Source organism: Artemia sp. Qi Xiang Cuo, chromosome 13, assembly GCF_049724085.1.
Source record: "Artemia sp. Qi Xiang Cuo chromosome 13, ASM4972408v1, whole genome shotgun sequence".
Classification (NCBI taxonomy): Eukaryota; Metazoa; Arthropoda; class Branchiopoda; order Anostraca; family Artemiidae; genus Artemia; species Artemia sp. Qi Xiang Cuo.
The window spans coordinates 53103462-53121519 of record NC_142806.1 but is presented as its reverse complement, the minus strand read 5'-3'; the positions used below and the strand labels follow the sequence as shown (position 1 = coordinate 53121519).

The window sequence follows — 18058 nt, the reverse complement described above, 5'->3', positions numbered from 1 at the left end:
ATGATTACGTATATGAAGGGGGTTGTCTCCTCCTCAATACCTTGTCTTTAAGCTAAATTTAGAATGTTTTCCCAATTCTTTAGGAATGCCTCCTGAAACACAAGGGTCGTTTATTTAGAAAAATAAGAAGCTTTTTTAAAAGTACTAAATAATTTTAGTTTAAAGAGAAAGGTGCTAAAGAAGGGTCAACCCCCTTCATATACGTACGAATTTCTGTTCGTTTTAAGTTTTAATGTTGCTCCTTGCTTTCAGTTGAAAAACTTTTTTTTTAATTTAATTAAGTGAAAGAACGAAATGCAGCCTATAGTAACCGGAATTTAAAAACTTGAAAAACTGTCAAGTGAGGAAGAACTTGCATTTGAAGCTAAATCAAAATTGACAACTATTAGTTCAATTAATGCCAAAAAGCTATTGAATAAAAATTTGGAATAGCTATTACATTTCGGAATTGTGCATCGTGGCACATTCATGGTTCAACTTGTTCTTATTTATTTAAAGGTGAAAATTCTGTAGAGTCAGAAAGGCACAAAGATAAGAAACTGATTTGAGCATCGATAAAAAATTTATACGGATCAAATACGGAATCAAATTCCTCTCGAAAGCAGGGATTGAACCTAAGCCTACATAACTGAAGGGCCGGCCAGATCCACTACGCTATCGTGAGGTAACCATCAGGAAAATTTATCTATCACTCTGCTCTCAGCCTTTTCATAGAAGAGTTATAATAGTTAATGTATAGCCATTTCTTAATTTAGTCATAAGCTGACTTGACGTTTTATTATATGGATTGGTATTTCAAGACATGAAAAGGTAATATCTCGATATGACAGATGTATCAAATGACGAAAAATACAAGTAAAACAAACATATGTAATGATATCCTGTCGTTGCAATTTTGTATCAGTACCACACTGTTCCTGCAAATCCTGGATATTCTAGGGAAATATGCATAATTAAGTGTTTATTAACTTAACTGTTTCAATTGCCAGTAGGAGTCAATGGTTGATTAGAAATAAATACAAACAACAGGAATTTTTTTCTTAAGGGAAAAAAACAAAGGTGCTATGTTCATACTGCTACTAATATCAAAGAGCATAGATAGAATTTTTTGCGAATGGTATTAAGTTTTATTTTTCAGGTGAACTAGAGGAGGTATAAAACTAAATTAGAACTATAATAGAACTATATTTCTTTATCTATGCTTTTGGAAATTTACATTTCTTTATCTACACTAATTTTTTTCTTTATTGTTCGAATAAGTTTCTTATATCTGTTTCTTTCGGACTCTACACAAGTTCCACTTTTAAATAAATAATAACAAGTTGAACCATGAATGTGCCACGATGCGAAATTCTAAAATGTATTAGCTATTTCAAATTTTTACTCCACAGCTTTTTGGCACTAACCGAAAAAATAGTTGCCAATTTTGATTTAGCTTCAAATGCAAGTTCTTCCTCACTTGACAGTTTTTCAAGTTCTTAAATTTCCAGTTGCTATGGGTTGCATTTCGCTTTTTCATTTAAAATTGGTTCAAGAAAAAGGCTTGAAATTTTGCAAGCGTCTTTCGTTTAATTAATATATTCCTACTTTAGCAATTAAATACTATAAACAAAAGTGGTCGGACCACATCGTTGAAATTTTTTATTCAATAGCTTTCTGGCATTAACCGAAATAATAGTTTCGATTTTTGATTTAGCTTCAGATGAATGTTCTTACTCACTTGACAGTTTTTCAAGTTTTCAAATTCCGGTTACTATAGGCTGCATTTCATTCTTTCGCTTAATTAAATTAAAGAAAACAAGTTTTTTCAACTGAAAGTAAGGAGCAACATTAAACTTAAAACGAACAGAAATTTTTACGCATATGAAGCGGGTTGCCCCCTCTTTAGCACCTCGCTCTTTACGCTAAAGTTTTTTATTACTTTTAAAAAAGCTTCTTATTGTTCTAAATAAATGACCATTGTGTTTCAGGAGTCATTCCTAAAGAATTAGAACAAAATTAAAACTTTAGCGTAAAGAGCAATGTATTGAGGAGGAGGCAACCCCCTTCTTATGCGTACAAATTTCTGTTCGTTTTAAGTTTACTGTTGTTCCTTACTTTCAGTTGAAAGAACTCGTTTTTAATAATTTGATTTCTGATCCTTTTTAAATAACACCAAGAAATCTGGCTGCGCCTCCGCGGATAAATCTCCCTCCCTGCGGAAATATCCTCTAGACAATTCAATCCCAGCGAAAATTTACCACGGACAATAACCCTTAACATCTCCACGTGTAAAATTGAGATGGCAAAGAGAAAGCAAGACACATAAAAGTTCTGTATAGGAATTATTGCAAATTCCCCCAGCGTAAAATTTCCCCTGAAAATTTCGACACCTGGAAACCTCCCTCCCCATGCAAAATTATCCCGTGGAAAAAACACACAGCAGAAAATTTGTGCCCCCCCTGCCCTAAAATGTATGCATAGTTCCCAATAACAAATACTATGCAGAAACAATGGGTAAAGGACCTTTCCCCTGTAGCTGCGGGGTGTCAAGTTATATCCAAAGGCATATTTATTGGGTCTTTCAACTATAACGAACAAAATGGCTATCTCAAAATGTTGATCGGACGATTTTGAGAAAAAGGGACGGGGGAGAGGGCCTAGGTGCCCTCCAATCATTTTGGTCATTTTACGTCCGAATGAACCTTCTCCAAATATTCTAGGACCACTGAGTCGATACCATCACCCCCGAGAAAAAAAGACACATCCGTGATCTTTCTTTCAGGCAAAAAAAATGAAAATTCCACATTTTTGCATGTAGGAGCTTGAAACTTCTTCGGTAAGGTACGCAAACATGCTGAATCTGATGGTGTGATTTTCGTTAAGATTCTCCAACAGTAAGGTTCTCTGATATACTGAATCTGATGGCGTAATTTTCATCAAGATCCTTCAACTTTTAAGGGGTGTTTTCCACCTTTTTCAAAATAAGGCAAATTTTCTGAGGCTCGTAGCCTTTGATGGGTAACACTAAACTTAATGAAACTTATGTATTTGGAATCAGCATAATAAGCCAATTTTGTATATATCTATTGAGATCAAAATTCCATTTTTAGAATTTCGGTTGCTATTGAGCCGCATCGCTCCTTGCTTACAGTTCATTACCTCAAATTGTTTGAAAATACAGCTGGCCAGGCATATACACAGAGAGTTATTTGGTTTCAAGGGTTGTAAATTTAAGGCGGGGTTGTATCTAGAAACATAATAAATTATAACAAATCTATTCAAATGTATAAATTTTGACAACGCGAGTCCAAAGCCCCCCAACTCCTCTTTGTGTGTACTTGCCTAGTATCGGTGGCCCTTTTCTTTTCTCACAACTTTTTTAGGATTGTTGCATCCCTTGTTCTTCCCTCTAACAAAATCAAATACTTATGAATAATCATTTCACAGGCAGGACCATAGCCTTTTTGGCTATGGCCTTTTTGGCCATAGCCAAAGTCATAGCCTTTTTGCACCCAGTCCTCCCATCCACATGGTTTTGCTGGCCAGTATCACAGTTAGGTATTTTTTACAAAAAAAAAATAAAAAAGAAATCAAAATTAATTTTGTGAGCCTTTGAAATATTGGGTGTCAAAATATTGAGCCACAATCAAAATATTAAGTTTATAATCAGCAGTTAAAAAGAAAAATAATTATTTCCTATGCAAGTTGAATTTTAATTAACTTATATAACAGCCAGAAAAAAATGAACAGGGAAAGGAGAAAAAACTCAAAACAAACTTTCCCGAGGAAACTCTACTCTGTTCCTGTGTGTTTATGTGTCTGATAACTTTCACTGGCATTCAATAATAGAATTTATATCATCTTTTTAGGTAACACACAATTTTTAGCTGCGTATGGCAATACTTCATAGGTCAGTTTTCGTTTTTCCTTTTATAACATTAATTAAAAAAAAATCGAACAAGAAGTTTTCAAAAGAAAAATAAAGTACCATGTCGAAATCTAAAATGAGGAGAAATAAAGTCATAAAACAGTTCAAACTTAAAAATAATAGAAACCATTATCAATGAGCAAATGAAATGCAAAATGAGCAGAAAGTAAAATGAATAGTCAAGTCAAACGTAAAACGAACATAAATTGCAGCAAACAGTGGTTTTGATTCCCGAAAATGATTTGGGAATGTGGGGCAAATAATATTTTCAATAGAGGAGACTCAAGCTTTGGAAAAGTGTCAAGTAAAAAAAATAGGTCCTTCATTTATAAGAAAAGCGGTTTTAAAACAGAGTCAAGGTTAGCTATGCTCTAAATGTTCTTGTATCTTGTAAACATTCCACCTGTTTAACTTCATATCATATGTCGAAGGAACGTATCCAGGGATTCCTCGGATATTGGATTAGGGACAAGGAAAGGGACTTATTCTTAAGGGCTGGGAAAAACGGCTCGTAACTGATACTTATCTTACTGTTACTGCTCTTGGCGGGGGTGATATAGGATTGTGTCTATAAAGGGTAAAAAAAAATGGTTAAAATGATAGGATATTGGGAAAAGTTTATTAGTTTACCAAAAATGTAGCTTATGTAGGTGTTGCAGAATAGAAGATACAGCTAACGGGACTCACAGGTGGGATTAATCTTAAGTAGTTGTGATTTATCGGGTGTTTGAAATAAGGGGATAGTGATAGGACTGGAGATAGTAAATGTAGCAAAGGGGTAAAGGATGTGTTGGAAGACGAGAAGATTTTGAAATGGTCTTCAACGTCCTCTAGTCTACCTCCAATGATTGGAAGTGTGGGAACATGATATGTATCTCATTCTGGGTAAATAGTGAATTAATGAAGTGGCATACGTCAGGGAGGTGTAATTTTGTAGCACTTGGAGAAAGAAGGAAATATTTAGGGAGGCATGGGTGATAGATGGCACTTACACACTTACGCATGCCCATATGTGGGAAAACTGGCAAGGATCTGCTTGATTGTATACCCCTTTATCCCGTATTACAGGTTTCAAGGACAGATTTATACTTTTAATAAGGCGGTGTCACATGAGTGTTTTTGTTCAGCAACAAGGTCAAATGATTATAGGAAAATAAATCGACCTGAAATAAATTAAATTAGGAATGACACAGAAAAAAAAAATTATAGGGGCAAGGAGGTCTGAAAGATAAAAACACTGTTTATGTGAGTTGTTTTGTTTTATTTTGTACATGTTGTTAAAATGTTGATGTATGTGACAAAGAGTATTGACTATTCTTTTATTTTGTTTGCTGCCATAGCTCTATGGCTGTTTTGCAATAAACATGTATATTTGCATATTCTATTCTATGCATATAAAAAAAATGTGTGGAAATGAAAACTTTTTTGTGGAAACCATGACTAGAATAAAACATAAACGAAAATCATAGTCGTATATGTAACAACCGTCCTCAGCTAAGTAAAGAAATAAAAGAAAAAGAACAAAAATTCAATTAAAAAGAACCATTCAGAAAATAAAAAAAAAAAATCCAAAAATGAATCAAATCGAATTCAACTGTCTTCACAAAAAGTGCAAATTTTAATATTACATAGCGTTTAGCATGATGGATGGGCGGTAAGGGTACGTCGCCCAAAAAGAAAGAACATATTTGATGTCTGCATAATTGTACTGAAGAATGAAACGAAGGTTTCGAAGTTTTTGACGGGAACAGCTTGTGTTGAAGGATTTAAATGAGAGCAAATCTACAAAATAAAATATATGGCTTAAATTCACTCGTTTTTTCTATTTAATGTAGCTTAATTTAGGTAGCTTAATTAATGGAGCTTAATTTAATGTAGCTTAATTAATATAGCTTAATTATAAATTATTTAGCTTAATTAATGTAGCTTAATTAATATAGTTTAATTTAGATTAATTAATCTAGCTTAATTAATGTAGCTGAATTATGTAGCTTAGTTAATGTAGCCTAATTTAACGTAGCTGAATTAATCTAGCTTAATTAATGTAGCTTAATTATGTCGCTTAATTTAATGTACCTTATTTAATGTAACTCAATTAATGCAGATTAATTATTTAGTTTGATTAATGTAGCTTAATTAATGTAGCTTAACTTAATGTAGCTAAATTCTGAAAATGATGCCTACAATTATCGTAGGTTTTCTTTGAGGTGGAAGAACTAAATGTAATTAGGTCGATGTATCTATTAAACAAACAGGGTTATGCACATACAGTTTGCGAAGAATAAATATTGATAAAGGATATAATCATCATTTTCCAGCTTATTGAAAAAGTGTGAGGTAAGCCCTCAGATTTTTGGCACCCTAATACATCACACTTTCAGAACAGTTAAAAACAAAGCTTTAAAAATTATGGGTAATTCTTTTTATCTGCAAATGCATTTGATAATTCACAATTCAATAAATATATTTAATTCAATGGTCTATGTAATTAAACAAAATTTTATAAATGGTCTTAGAGGCAACGGGTTCTGTAGCCTGAACCTGGACTTTATGAGACCGTTTAAGAATAATAGCAATAAAAATAAATAATAACAATAGACGTAGATAAATAGCCTACTTATCAACATCAGATTGTGCTTCTGCTTGTGAGTGGAAACCCTCATCATCGGTAGCGGTCACTGTGTTTAAACTCTCTCTTTCCACAGATGACTCAACCTCTTCACTAGAAGATCTTTCAGGGGGTCTCCATGGTATGAGAACATCCTGTGATTCGAACTGCAAAAGAATCAATCAATACGAAACTAAAAGTAATCACAGACAATGTGCTTTCTTTTCCTACTGCAGCCTTTTCAAAGATATTTGGTTATTAAAGCAAGTCCGATTTTTAGCAACGATATCTAATAAGTATAATATATATATATATATATATATATATATATATATATATATATATATATATATATATAAATATATCCGAGAGCACAGCGGCTTCGATGTCAGGTTCTGGCACTCGACACGCGGCAGGCTTCTATATATGAATTCTCTTTATCGCTTGTCTTCTAATCGCAGACAATGTGCTTTCTTTTCCTACTGCAGCCTTTTCAAAGATATTTGATTATTCAAGCAAATCCGATTTCTAAAAACGATTTCGACTAAGCTTCAAACTTTTTGTTTTCTTTTTTAAGGTTTTTGAAATTTAGTAATCCCTTGTTAAAATATATACAAATATTTTTGCAATTACTAGTCGCCGGGCCCCGGCACTTGGTACGCGGCAGGCTTCTATATATGGATTCTCACTGTCGCTTGTCTTCTAACCCCAGACAATTTGCTCTCTTTTCTTACTGCAGTCTTTTAAAAAATATTTGATTATTAAAGCAAGTCCGATATACAATACAAATATATTTGTAATTACCAGTCTTTTACTCTTTACACAATTTAATGTCTTTTCATACTTTGTCTGTTCAAAGATAATTGATCATTAAAGCTAGTCCAATTTCTTACAACGATATGTACTAAGCTTCAAACTTTTGGTTTTCTTTTTTAAAGTTTTTGAATTGTTGTAATCCCTTGCCAAATAGAGAATCATCATTTGTAATAATTGCAAATTTTCGTTTTTTGGGACTTCCTACTGACATTATATAACTGGTGACGTTTGAACCTGTAAGTTCAATCACGTAGCGAGTTGATTTTATCTAACAAAAAACAAACTAATTGTAATTTTGTAATTTTTGTAGTTTTTCAAAAGAAAAGGTATTTTTCTAGTTTGAATTAAAAAATTAAAATTATGGCTCAGGCACCGTAAATATTTGTCCAGTTTTACATAATAACTTTAGCGATTCTGAACTGAACTTAAAAATTTTCAACTTTTTTTCATGTCTTAAAAAGACATCGCTTATACTTAAAAGATAAGAAATTTGGTAAATTTTGTTTTTTTTTTTAAGTCTATTCAAGGATATTTGATTATTACAGCAAGTCCAATTTCTAACAACGATTTCTACTATCTGTGACAAATGTGACAATGTCATTGCAATACTGATGTATATAAAAATGACGTTACTCACATAAATATTTTTTTTCCCAAAATTGAGGCTCTTAACGAATTTTCTCACACTTAAGACAGATCTAGATCGTTTGCTTAGGCCAGAATATCCCAGGCTACCAATTTTCCCGAAAAAATATGGAGCCATTTTCGAGAAAAAATACATACATAAACAAAAATATACAATTGTTACTCGTTTATAAAGATAGTATATATATAAATTATATATAATATATATATATATATATATATATATATATATATATATATATATATATATATATATATATATATATATATATATATATATATATATATATATATATATATATATATATATATATATATATATATATATATATATATATGAATGGCCAAAAGAACGATCTTTGTCAATCTATCATCTGAAAAACATGTATATATATATATATATATATATATATACATGTTTTTCAGATGATAGATTGACAAAGATCGTTCTTTTTGGCCATTCATCTAGGGCAAAAAAGCAGGTCGTCCCCGAATGTGATGGGAAGTAGTCGTAAGAAAGAATTTAAAGGAAATTGGTTCTTGGGAAGGTGTAAAGAGGAAAGTTCTGAGTAGACTGGGGTAGAGGAGGAGCGTGAGCAGCTGTATTGGCCTTAGGTGGTTTGGTGCTGCAGTGAGTCCTCAACCTTTCTTAAGATATTTTCAGATTGCAGTAGAGAATTGGGAGACACACCTTCCTAATCCACTTTCATTCTAAGGATTATATTTATATAAAATGACAAGGATGGATTCGGAAGGAATGGCAGAACCTGTTTTGTTGCTAACATTTACACAAGAAGTGTCTATACAAAAAAGCGGAAATTAACTATATTTAAGTTCAACACTGTCATATGGTTGTTTTTCAATTAATTCTTCTTTTTCTGAAAATCCTGACAATGAATATGTGACCAGCTACATATTTAAAGAAAAACACTTCTCCTAAAATAAAAAATTATTTTCTTATCACTATTTGCCATGAAATATACTGTTTCAATCTACACATATTACAACTGCTGAAAATGATCACGGGACACGGGGGAATTATAAGCACGTGCTCACACTGATCTCATCTGGCAGTTATAAATGATATAAAAACTTAGAGCAATAATTCCCAATCTTTATTTCACGGTAATAATGTCAATGAACTGTACAGAAGCAAATGCCTGGGGTTGGGTCCCTAGATTAAAAGTTAATAATAGGCTAAACATAAAGAAAGACAATGGGAAGAAAAGATAATTTAATTAATGTATTCTTATGTAGAGTCTTCAGAAATTAACTAGATCCCGTCCAACCCCTTTAGAAATGATATAGATCTCATACAATCCCCCAATGATAAGGGACTCCTTAGGTGAACCCCCTTCAGAAATGAGCTGGATCCCTTCAGAAGAAAAATTAAAAATGAGACATATCATTGATACGAAGGCAAAATATGATTTCCTCGGGTTTCTGCAATACGGGGAGGGGAAAACGGATATGATTTTGGATCATTTTATTCCAAAAGTATACTTTTCGTTTTGATCCAACCCCATTTTCGAGTGGTTTCAAGATCTTTTCCGAAGTCCTATCAATTTGCTTTCGCAATTAACTTTCACTATTAAGATAAGATTATGTGTGTGATCTTCATTTCTAAGGAGTAAAACAGCTTAATTACTAAAACCGCATTTTTAAGGATTGAACGGAGTAGCGGGTATTGCAGCTTACTTACTAAAACCAGAATTTAAGGAGTAAAAGGAGTAGGGAGTAAAGGAGATTACTTAATCAAACCTCATTTCTAAGGAGTAAAAAGCTTAATTACTAAAACCGCATTTTTAAGGAGTGAACGGAGTAGGAGGTAATGCAGCTTACTTACTAAAAACAGAATTTAAGGAGTAAAAGGAGTAGGGAGTATAGGAGATTACTTAATAAAACCTCATTTCTAAGGAGTAAAAAGCTTAATTACTAAAACCGCATTTTTAAGGAGTGAACGGAGAAGGGGGTAATGCAGCTTACTTACTAAAACCAGATTTTAAGGAGTAAAAGGAGTAGGGAGTAAAGGAGATTACTTACTAAAACCTCATTTCTAAGGAGTAAAAAGCTTAATTACTAAAACCGCATTTTTAAGGAGTGAACGGAGTAGGGGGTAATGCAGCTTACATACTAAAACCAGATTTTAAGGAGTAAATGGATTAGGGAGTAAAGAATTTTACGTACTAAAAACTCATTTCTAAGGATTAAAAAAGCTTAATTACTAAAACCGCAATTTTAAGGAGTGAACGGAGTAGCGGGTATTGCAGCTTACTTACTAAAACCAGATTTTAAGGAGTAAAAGGAGTAGGGAGTAAAGGAGATTACTTACTAAAACCTCATTTCTAAGGAGTAAAAAGCTTAATTACTAAAACCGCATTTTTAAGGAGTGAACGGAGTAGGGGGTAATGCAGCTTACTTACTAAAACCAGATTTTAAGGAGTAAAAGGAGTAGGGAGTAAAGGAGGTTACTTACTAAAACCTCATTTCTAAGGAGTAAAAAAGATAAATAAAAAAAACCGCATTTTTAAGGAGTGAACGGAGTAGCGGGTAATGCAGCTTACTTACTAAAACCAGATTTTAAGGAGTAAAAGGAGTAGGGAGTAAAGGAGGTTACTTACTAAAACCTCATTTCTAAGGAGTAAAACAGCTTAATTACTAAAACCGCATTTTTAAGGATTGAACGGAGTAGGGGGTATTGCAGCTTACTTACTAAAACCAGATTTTAAGGAGTAAAAGGAGTAGGGAGTAAAGGAGATTACTTACTAAAACCTCATTTCTAAGGAGTAAAAAGCTTAATTACTAAAACCGCATTTTTAAGGAGTGAACGGAGTAGGGGGTAATGCAGCTTACTTACTAAAACCAGATTTTAAGGAGTAAAAGGAGTAGGGAGTAAAGGAGATTACTTACTAAAACCTCATTTCTAGGGAGTAAAAAGCTTAATTACTAAAACCGAATTTTTAAGGAGTGAACGGAGTAGGAGGTAATGCAGCTTACATACTAAAAACAGAATTTAAGGAGTAAAAGGAGTAGGGAGTAAAGGAGATTACTTAATAAAACCTCAGTTCTACGGAGTAAAAAGATTAATTACTAAACCCGCATTTTTAAGGAGTGAACGGAGTAGGAGGTAATGCAGCTTACTTACTAAAACCAGATTTTAAGGAGTAAAAGGAGTAGGTAGTAAAGGAGATTACTTACAAAAACCTCATTTCTAAGGAGTAAAAAGCTTAATTACTAAAACCGCATTTTTAAGGAGTGAACGGAGTAGGGGGTAATGCAGCTTACTTACTAAAACCAGATTTTAAGGAGTAAAAGGAGTAGGGAGTAAAGGATTTTACGTACTAAAAACTCATTTCTAAGGAGTAAACCAGCTTAATTACTAAAACCGCATTTTTAAGGATTGAACGGAGTAGGGGGTAATGCAGCTTACTTACTAAAACCAGATTTTATGGAGTAAAAGGAGTAGGGAGTAACGGAGTTTACTTAATCAAACCTCAGTTCTAAGGAGTAAAAAGCTTAATTACTAAAACCGCATTTTTAAGGAGTGAACGGAGTAGGGGGTAATGCAGCTTACTTACTAAAACCAGATTTTAAGGAGTAAAAGGAGTAGGGAGTAAAGGAGATTACTTAATAAAACCTCATTTCTAAGGAGTAAAAAGCTTAATTACTAAAACCGCATTTTTAAGGAGTGAACGGAGTAGGGGGTAATGCAGCTTACATACTAAAACCAGATTTTAATGAGTAAAAGGATTAGGGAGTAAAGGAGGTTACTTACTAAAACCTCATTTCTAAGGATTAAAAAAGCTTAATTACTAAAACCGCATTTTTAAGGAGTGAAAGGAGTAGCGGGTAATGCAGCTTACTTACTAAAACCAGATTTTATGGAGTAAAAGGAGTAGGGAGTAAAGGAGGTTACTTACTAAAACCTCATTTCTAAGGAGTAAAAAGCTTGGTAATTTCGAAACTGTATAAGGACTGGAACTGTTTGGTATCGGATGATTAATCTTAAAAAAAGTCTTCCAAGAAACTACTTCTCTAAGAAAAGTAAAGACCGATATTAAAACGTAAAACAAGCATAAAAAAGACATCTGATAAGTCGAACTTAAAACCAATGAAAGTTACTACGAATGAATAAGTGATGAAATTGCAGTGGATGAATAAATAAAATATAAAACAAACAGAAATTAAAATGAATAAATCAATTCAAACTTGAAACCAACAGAACTGATCACAAACAACTGTGGGATTACCGCCCACTTAGACCCATTAAACTGTTGCTGGATTTTGGCCGATCTTAGGTGAACCAAATTTTATTAACTCTTGTTTGACCCTTTTTTTAGTCAAAACAAATTATTTTTCATTTTTCTTCCACTGAACCCATTGGCCCAGGGACTTACGCATGTAAAATTTAAGCCACTCGGAGAAATATATATTTACCACCACTTTTCAAACCCAGCTTTCGGGTGAACTTTTTCTTTAATTTTATGTTGTGCATTAGGGTTTCTTTGGACCGAGGGCTCAGAGTTAGTCAATAGTAAAATTTTTGTTTAGCCCATTTCCAAGGGGGTTTGTGCATTGAGGCTCCCTTACCCCGGCAACTTACAAAGTCTTTTTATGCTATTCGGAAAAAATTTTCCGGATGGAGCAAACCAGTACTTCTTTTTAATTGAATTTCACCCCGTGTATTGGGATCTTCTTTCCTTGGGATTTAGGACACTAAATTCAAGACAACATTCAAGCCCTTTTTCGGGGCTAATTTTTGGTCTAACGTTTTCTTTTATACTTATGTCCATTTGGCTCAGGAACTCATGAACATAAGTTTCAAATTCGATCAGAAGCGAAAAGGCTTGTTTACTCGTTGTCCGACCCCTTAACACCCTCACGTTTCAATTTCCGAACCAATTGTAAAAAATAGTTTATGACCAATTTTTAGAGGATCCGTACCTTATGATTAAATGTTTCAGAACTTTTCCAATAAAAAGTTTTCTGGCCCTTTTTGGCCCCTATTTAAGGCAAACCAATGTCTTGTAATTATTATTTTGTTCGCTGGGGTGACTCTGGCCAAAGAATTTAGAGATGCGAGTTTTAACCCAATAAGAATATGTTTCAATCCATCTTTAGGGCCTGTTTCTTTAGTAAGATGCCAGTAACCCAGTTTTTTGGTGTTCATTAAGACCCCCCTGACCCGATGACTTTCTGATATGATTTTCAAACGGACAAGAGGCGACAAGCCATTTAACACCCTTCCCCTCCCATCAAACATCAAACACCCTTCCCCTCCCAACAAAATCTGAGGTCCCCAAGGCACAGGAAAAGATCACCTAAAGTTTGAAGCTATTGGGGCAGCCAAGATAAAAAATGCTCAACTATTTTCTACCAGAACATCCATAAGAGAACAATAAGCAATTTGTGTAATTTATGGCACTTGCCTTGGGGGCCGTCATGTTATTCCAAGAATCATATTCATTGAATGGTCTGACTATTCTGAGGAAGATTGCTGTTGTTATGAGGCCAAGGGGGGCTCCAGGGGTACAGGAAGGGGGCTGGCTACTGGCCAATTACTTTTGACCTTTCCCCAAAAAAGGGCACTAAATCTTTGAAATATCCAGTCAAATAAGTACTTCCCAAGTTTCTATAACCACCCCTTCCATAATAAGTATCCGAGAAACAAAAATAATGCATGACAGACACACCACTCTTAACTAAGTCAACGCTGCGCAGACTTTGAAACGGCGAAACACAGTGATTTCGTTGCAAAAATATAAGTAGGCATATTTACACTGCATAATTTTGGAGGTTCTTGAATTCAAGAAGCCTGTGAGAAGTTGCGTTGACTTTGAAACACCAAAATGGAGTGACATTTTGTTCAAAAAATACGTAGGCACCTTCACATTATATAATTTTGGAGGAGCCCAAAGTATGGGAAAAGCCTGAATTCGAGAAAATAGTAAATAACCTAACTTTATATATACATAGGAATGTATGGAGGAATCTTCCAAATAATGAGGTTCTATGAGATGGGTGGGGCTTAGACCCCTACCCTAAGTGCAGAAAGACCATTGAGTGGTGCACATATTTTCAAAAGAACCCTACTAATTCTAATACTATCTATTCGAAACTTAAAATAGAATGGAAAGAAACAAACCCCATTTTAGTAAACGCTTATTATTACTATGTTGTTTAGTAGCATATTTTCATTAAATGGCAGTCATAGTGATGAATGTATGTAGAACAATCAAATAACTTCACCAAATGCAGGGGGGAAAATATAGATTGCTGAATACAGATATTAGAAACCCCTGGACACCTCTTCTGCAGTTCCAAGAGGGAGGGGGAAGAGGAAGAGAAAGAATGGAAACACGAGAAGAGCTAGTGGAAGTGAGAGAGGGAGTGAAGGAACGAAGAGAGATAGGCAGAAAGAAAAATAGATGGGAAGAGGGGAAAGAGAGGGACAGTGGACAGGAAGAAACTGGGAGAAGAATAGACTTGTCAGAATCCATGATGAAATGCAACTTTGAGCATAATAATTTTTGAGCACAATATAATCTCAGTTTAAGGAAAAAACAGGCCTTATTTACGATGTGTTTAAATAGATTAGAGCAGCATTCCAAAAATATATTTTCAGGCAAAAGGTTTTGAAGCTTGTAAACGTGCAAAAATGTCCAGTTCTTTTTGTATGCTGCAGACAAGAAGCCACGGCAGTCCACAACTTGGAAGCCATGGCAGCAATGTGCCCCTGCTGAACATGAGAGTTCTTCTAGCTCCAGGAGACATGAAGCTGGGGGTGAGACCCACTACAGTAGGATTTTCAAGAAATATTGCCATTACAGTTTTAGAATCCAGTTTTATCCAAATTCATGTTTTCCATTATTTTGAAGAATAAATGTAAAGGTCATCACTGATCCATGTTTAAAGTCCTATCTTTTTATCTATTTGAATAGCATAAACAAACCTAGAAAACACCTGTTTATGGTGATGAACCCTTTCGAGTGGAAGAGAGAAAAACATGAAAATAATTAATAGTTCTGTCGCAAGGTAATAAATAAACGAAACTACAGAATATATTAAGCAGGACAGGGTATTGCACCGTCAAAGATCAACTACTATCTTTAAAGGTAAGGCACATAGAAAGGGAGGGACTATTTGTAAAAAGCTGGTTTTCTACTGGCCTAAAAATTCACACAAAAAGTTTTAAAAACAATTAGATTTTAAAAGGCACATAGAAAGGGAGGGATTACTTGTAAAAAGTTGGTTTTCTACTGGCCTAAAATTTAACACAAAAAGTTTTAAAGCCAATTAGATTTTAAAATGTAGGGCCATATGTCTTTCTAGAGATAAATCACAATGTGACTGGCTCACGAAAATATATTGAAAATGTAACCAATGGAATTAAAGCACAATTTCTAGAATGGAGCTTTTTCCCTATTTCTATTTGGACAACCTTTGCTGTAACATCAACGGGTATGTCAGTTCATGGAAACTAGGAGGAGGAGGGGGAGAATCTATTTTCCTAGATCTGAGGGAGAGGGGCAATTTATTGTTTTTTCAATATTCTTCAGTTTAAGCACCAAAACTGCCAATTTTTGGATAAAAAATACTGGTAAAAATGTGTTTTTCGAAGTTTAGGGGGGAAGGAGGGCAAAAAGATCTTGAAGGGTCAAAGCCCCCGCCCCCCTCCCAATTGACGCCGCTGCGATTCAATGACTATCTGCTAAAAATAAACCTTTATCTGAAGGTAATACACAATTTTTTCTGTTACGATTTACCTTCTGCTGAGGAACTCTCTCCTTGTGCCAGCTTTTGTCCAGACAAGCATTTAGGTACAAATGTTTAAAAATGAATGTGCATTTTCAGTTTAATATAAAATGCTGACATTTATTCTTTAAAATGTTAAAAATATTTGATTTATTAAAGTTATAAAGTGAAAACATCTAATTTTTGTTCAGTAAGGTGCAAATTATGTTCTGGCCTTGGAAAGGCACAGGGGTTTTGAGCCCTACTTATGTTAATTTCTGCTCGTTTTGAGTTTGACTCGGTTATTTATTGTAATTTCTGTTCGTTTTGGGTTTCATTTATTTATTTCAAAAACTCTAGGGAGCTGACCCCTTGCCTTTTCTGCATGACCCCCCCCCCCCAAAAGAAAGTACTTGTTAACGACATTTTATTCCAAAAACTATGGCAACTCACCCCTGGTCCTTCATGCGCCCCCCCCCCCGAAAAAAACAACTTATTAACAATATTTTATTCCAAAACTTGTGGGAGCTGACCCCTGGTCCTCCAATCGTCCATGGCCCGATACACCTCCCTTCTCCCAAACAAATTATCTATGATAAATAATAGGAGTTGACTCCTGGCCCTCCCTCCATGTCCCGACCCCTCCCCCTAAAAAAACCTATTAACTATATTTTATTCTAAAAATCATGGGAGCTGACACCTGGCCCTCCCTCCATGGAAACCTACAATTACTCAAACTCAAAACGACCAGAAATTACTATTAAAGAAGAAATGAAACCCAAAACGAATGGAAACTGTGAAAACAATCATATAAAAAAAAAACATACAACAGGTAGGCTGCTAATATAGATGAATAAATAAGTCTTAAAACGAGTAAAGCTTAAACTGAAAATTCAACTCAAGCTTAAAACGGTGCAAACATATTTTGCTATTGAAGAATAAATGAAACCCAAAACGAACACAAATTAAATAATCAATCATAGCAAACAAACATACAATAGGTACTTAAATAAATGAATAAATAAATCTTAAAACAATTGAAACTAAAATTGAATGTGCAAATCAAGCTTGAAACGAACAAAAATCGCACAAACAAGAGTTCAGGTTTTGCCTCCTTCTCTCACTTTAAAAGTCTAAAACCTACTGCGTCATTGGCGCTTTACTGAAAACGAATTATATTACAAATGTTTTCTTTTGAACTTATTGCAATAGTGAAAATAAACATAAAAAATGCAGTAAAATTAAATTTTGAACTGACTAGCTGTCAGCAATTAATATCATTATATATCAAATATTCAGTTTAATTTGATTAGTTCTTTCCAAGACTATTAAAGACAAATATAGCCTCACTAGAAACAAGAGTTTGAATACTGCCCCCTTCCCTAGCTGTAATAGTCTATAGCCTACTGCGTCATTGGTGCTTCACTGAATACGAATTACATTACAAATGTTTTCTTTTTCCATTTATGACAGCAGCGAAAATGAAAATAAAATTATATACAATCTTGAACTGATGATCTTTTAACCATTAATAGCATTATATATGAAACATTCAGTTTTATTTTATTTGTATTTCCCAAGACTGATCAAGACACATGTAGTTTTCAGTAAAGCGCCAATGACACCGTAGGCTTTAGACTTTTAAAGTGAGAGAAGGAGGGAAAACCTTGTTTGTAGTGACTTGTTCGTTTAAACCTTGATTTGCATATTCGATTCAAGTTTCACTCGTTTTAAGATTCACTTATTCATTTATATTAGTATCTATTGTATTTTTGTTTTCTATGATTGTTTATTTAGTTTCGGTTCGATTTGGGTTTCATTTATACTTCAATAGTAAAATTTTTTGTTCGTTTGAAGCTTGAGTTGCATGTTCAATTTAAGCTTTACTCGTTCTAAGATTCATTTATTCATTTATATTAGTACCTGTTGTATGTTTTTTTGCTATGATTGTTTATATAATTTCTGGTCGTTTTGGGCTTAATTTAGTGGGTAATAGTAATTTCTGGTCGTTTTGAGTTTGAGTTATTGTAGGTTTCTATTTCTTCTGATCTTAAGTCAAATATGGCCTTTATGTTTCTTTGAAAAACTTCTTTTTCGGAAAGTCTTTTTTTTTAATTAATACCAGTGAAAAGTTAACTTGCCAGTAATAGGTATATTATCTTGAAGCAGCTGAAATTGAAACTTGCTACAGGGCCGACATATTGACCGTAAAATTACATACAAATCCAACAATGTTCTAAGCAAGTAACTCAGAAAAAGTTTAGACTCTAGGGTCGAATATATACATTTTTATTTTGTTTTATAAACATTTTCATCAAATAAAGCATAATAAAAAAACGACCCGG

The 18058-nt window shown here is 33.8% G+C and overlaps 1 protein-coding gene across 1 annotated transcript in view; it reads right to left on the bottom strand.

The window, feature by feature from the left end:
* Positions 1-18058, bottom strand: part of fid (class I SAM-dependent methyltransferase fire dancer) — a 118235-nt gene that overhangs the window by 42863 nt on the left and 57314 nt on the right. Inside the window, exon 5 of the mRNA XM_089099241.1 lies at positions 6528-6685. Coding sequence (XP_088955367.1) covers positions 6528-6685 — 158 coding nt within the window. The remainder of the gene's footprint in view (positions 1-6527; positions 6686-18058) is intronic.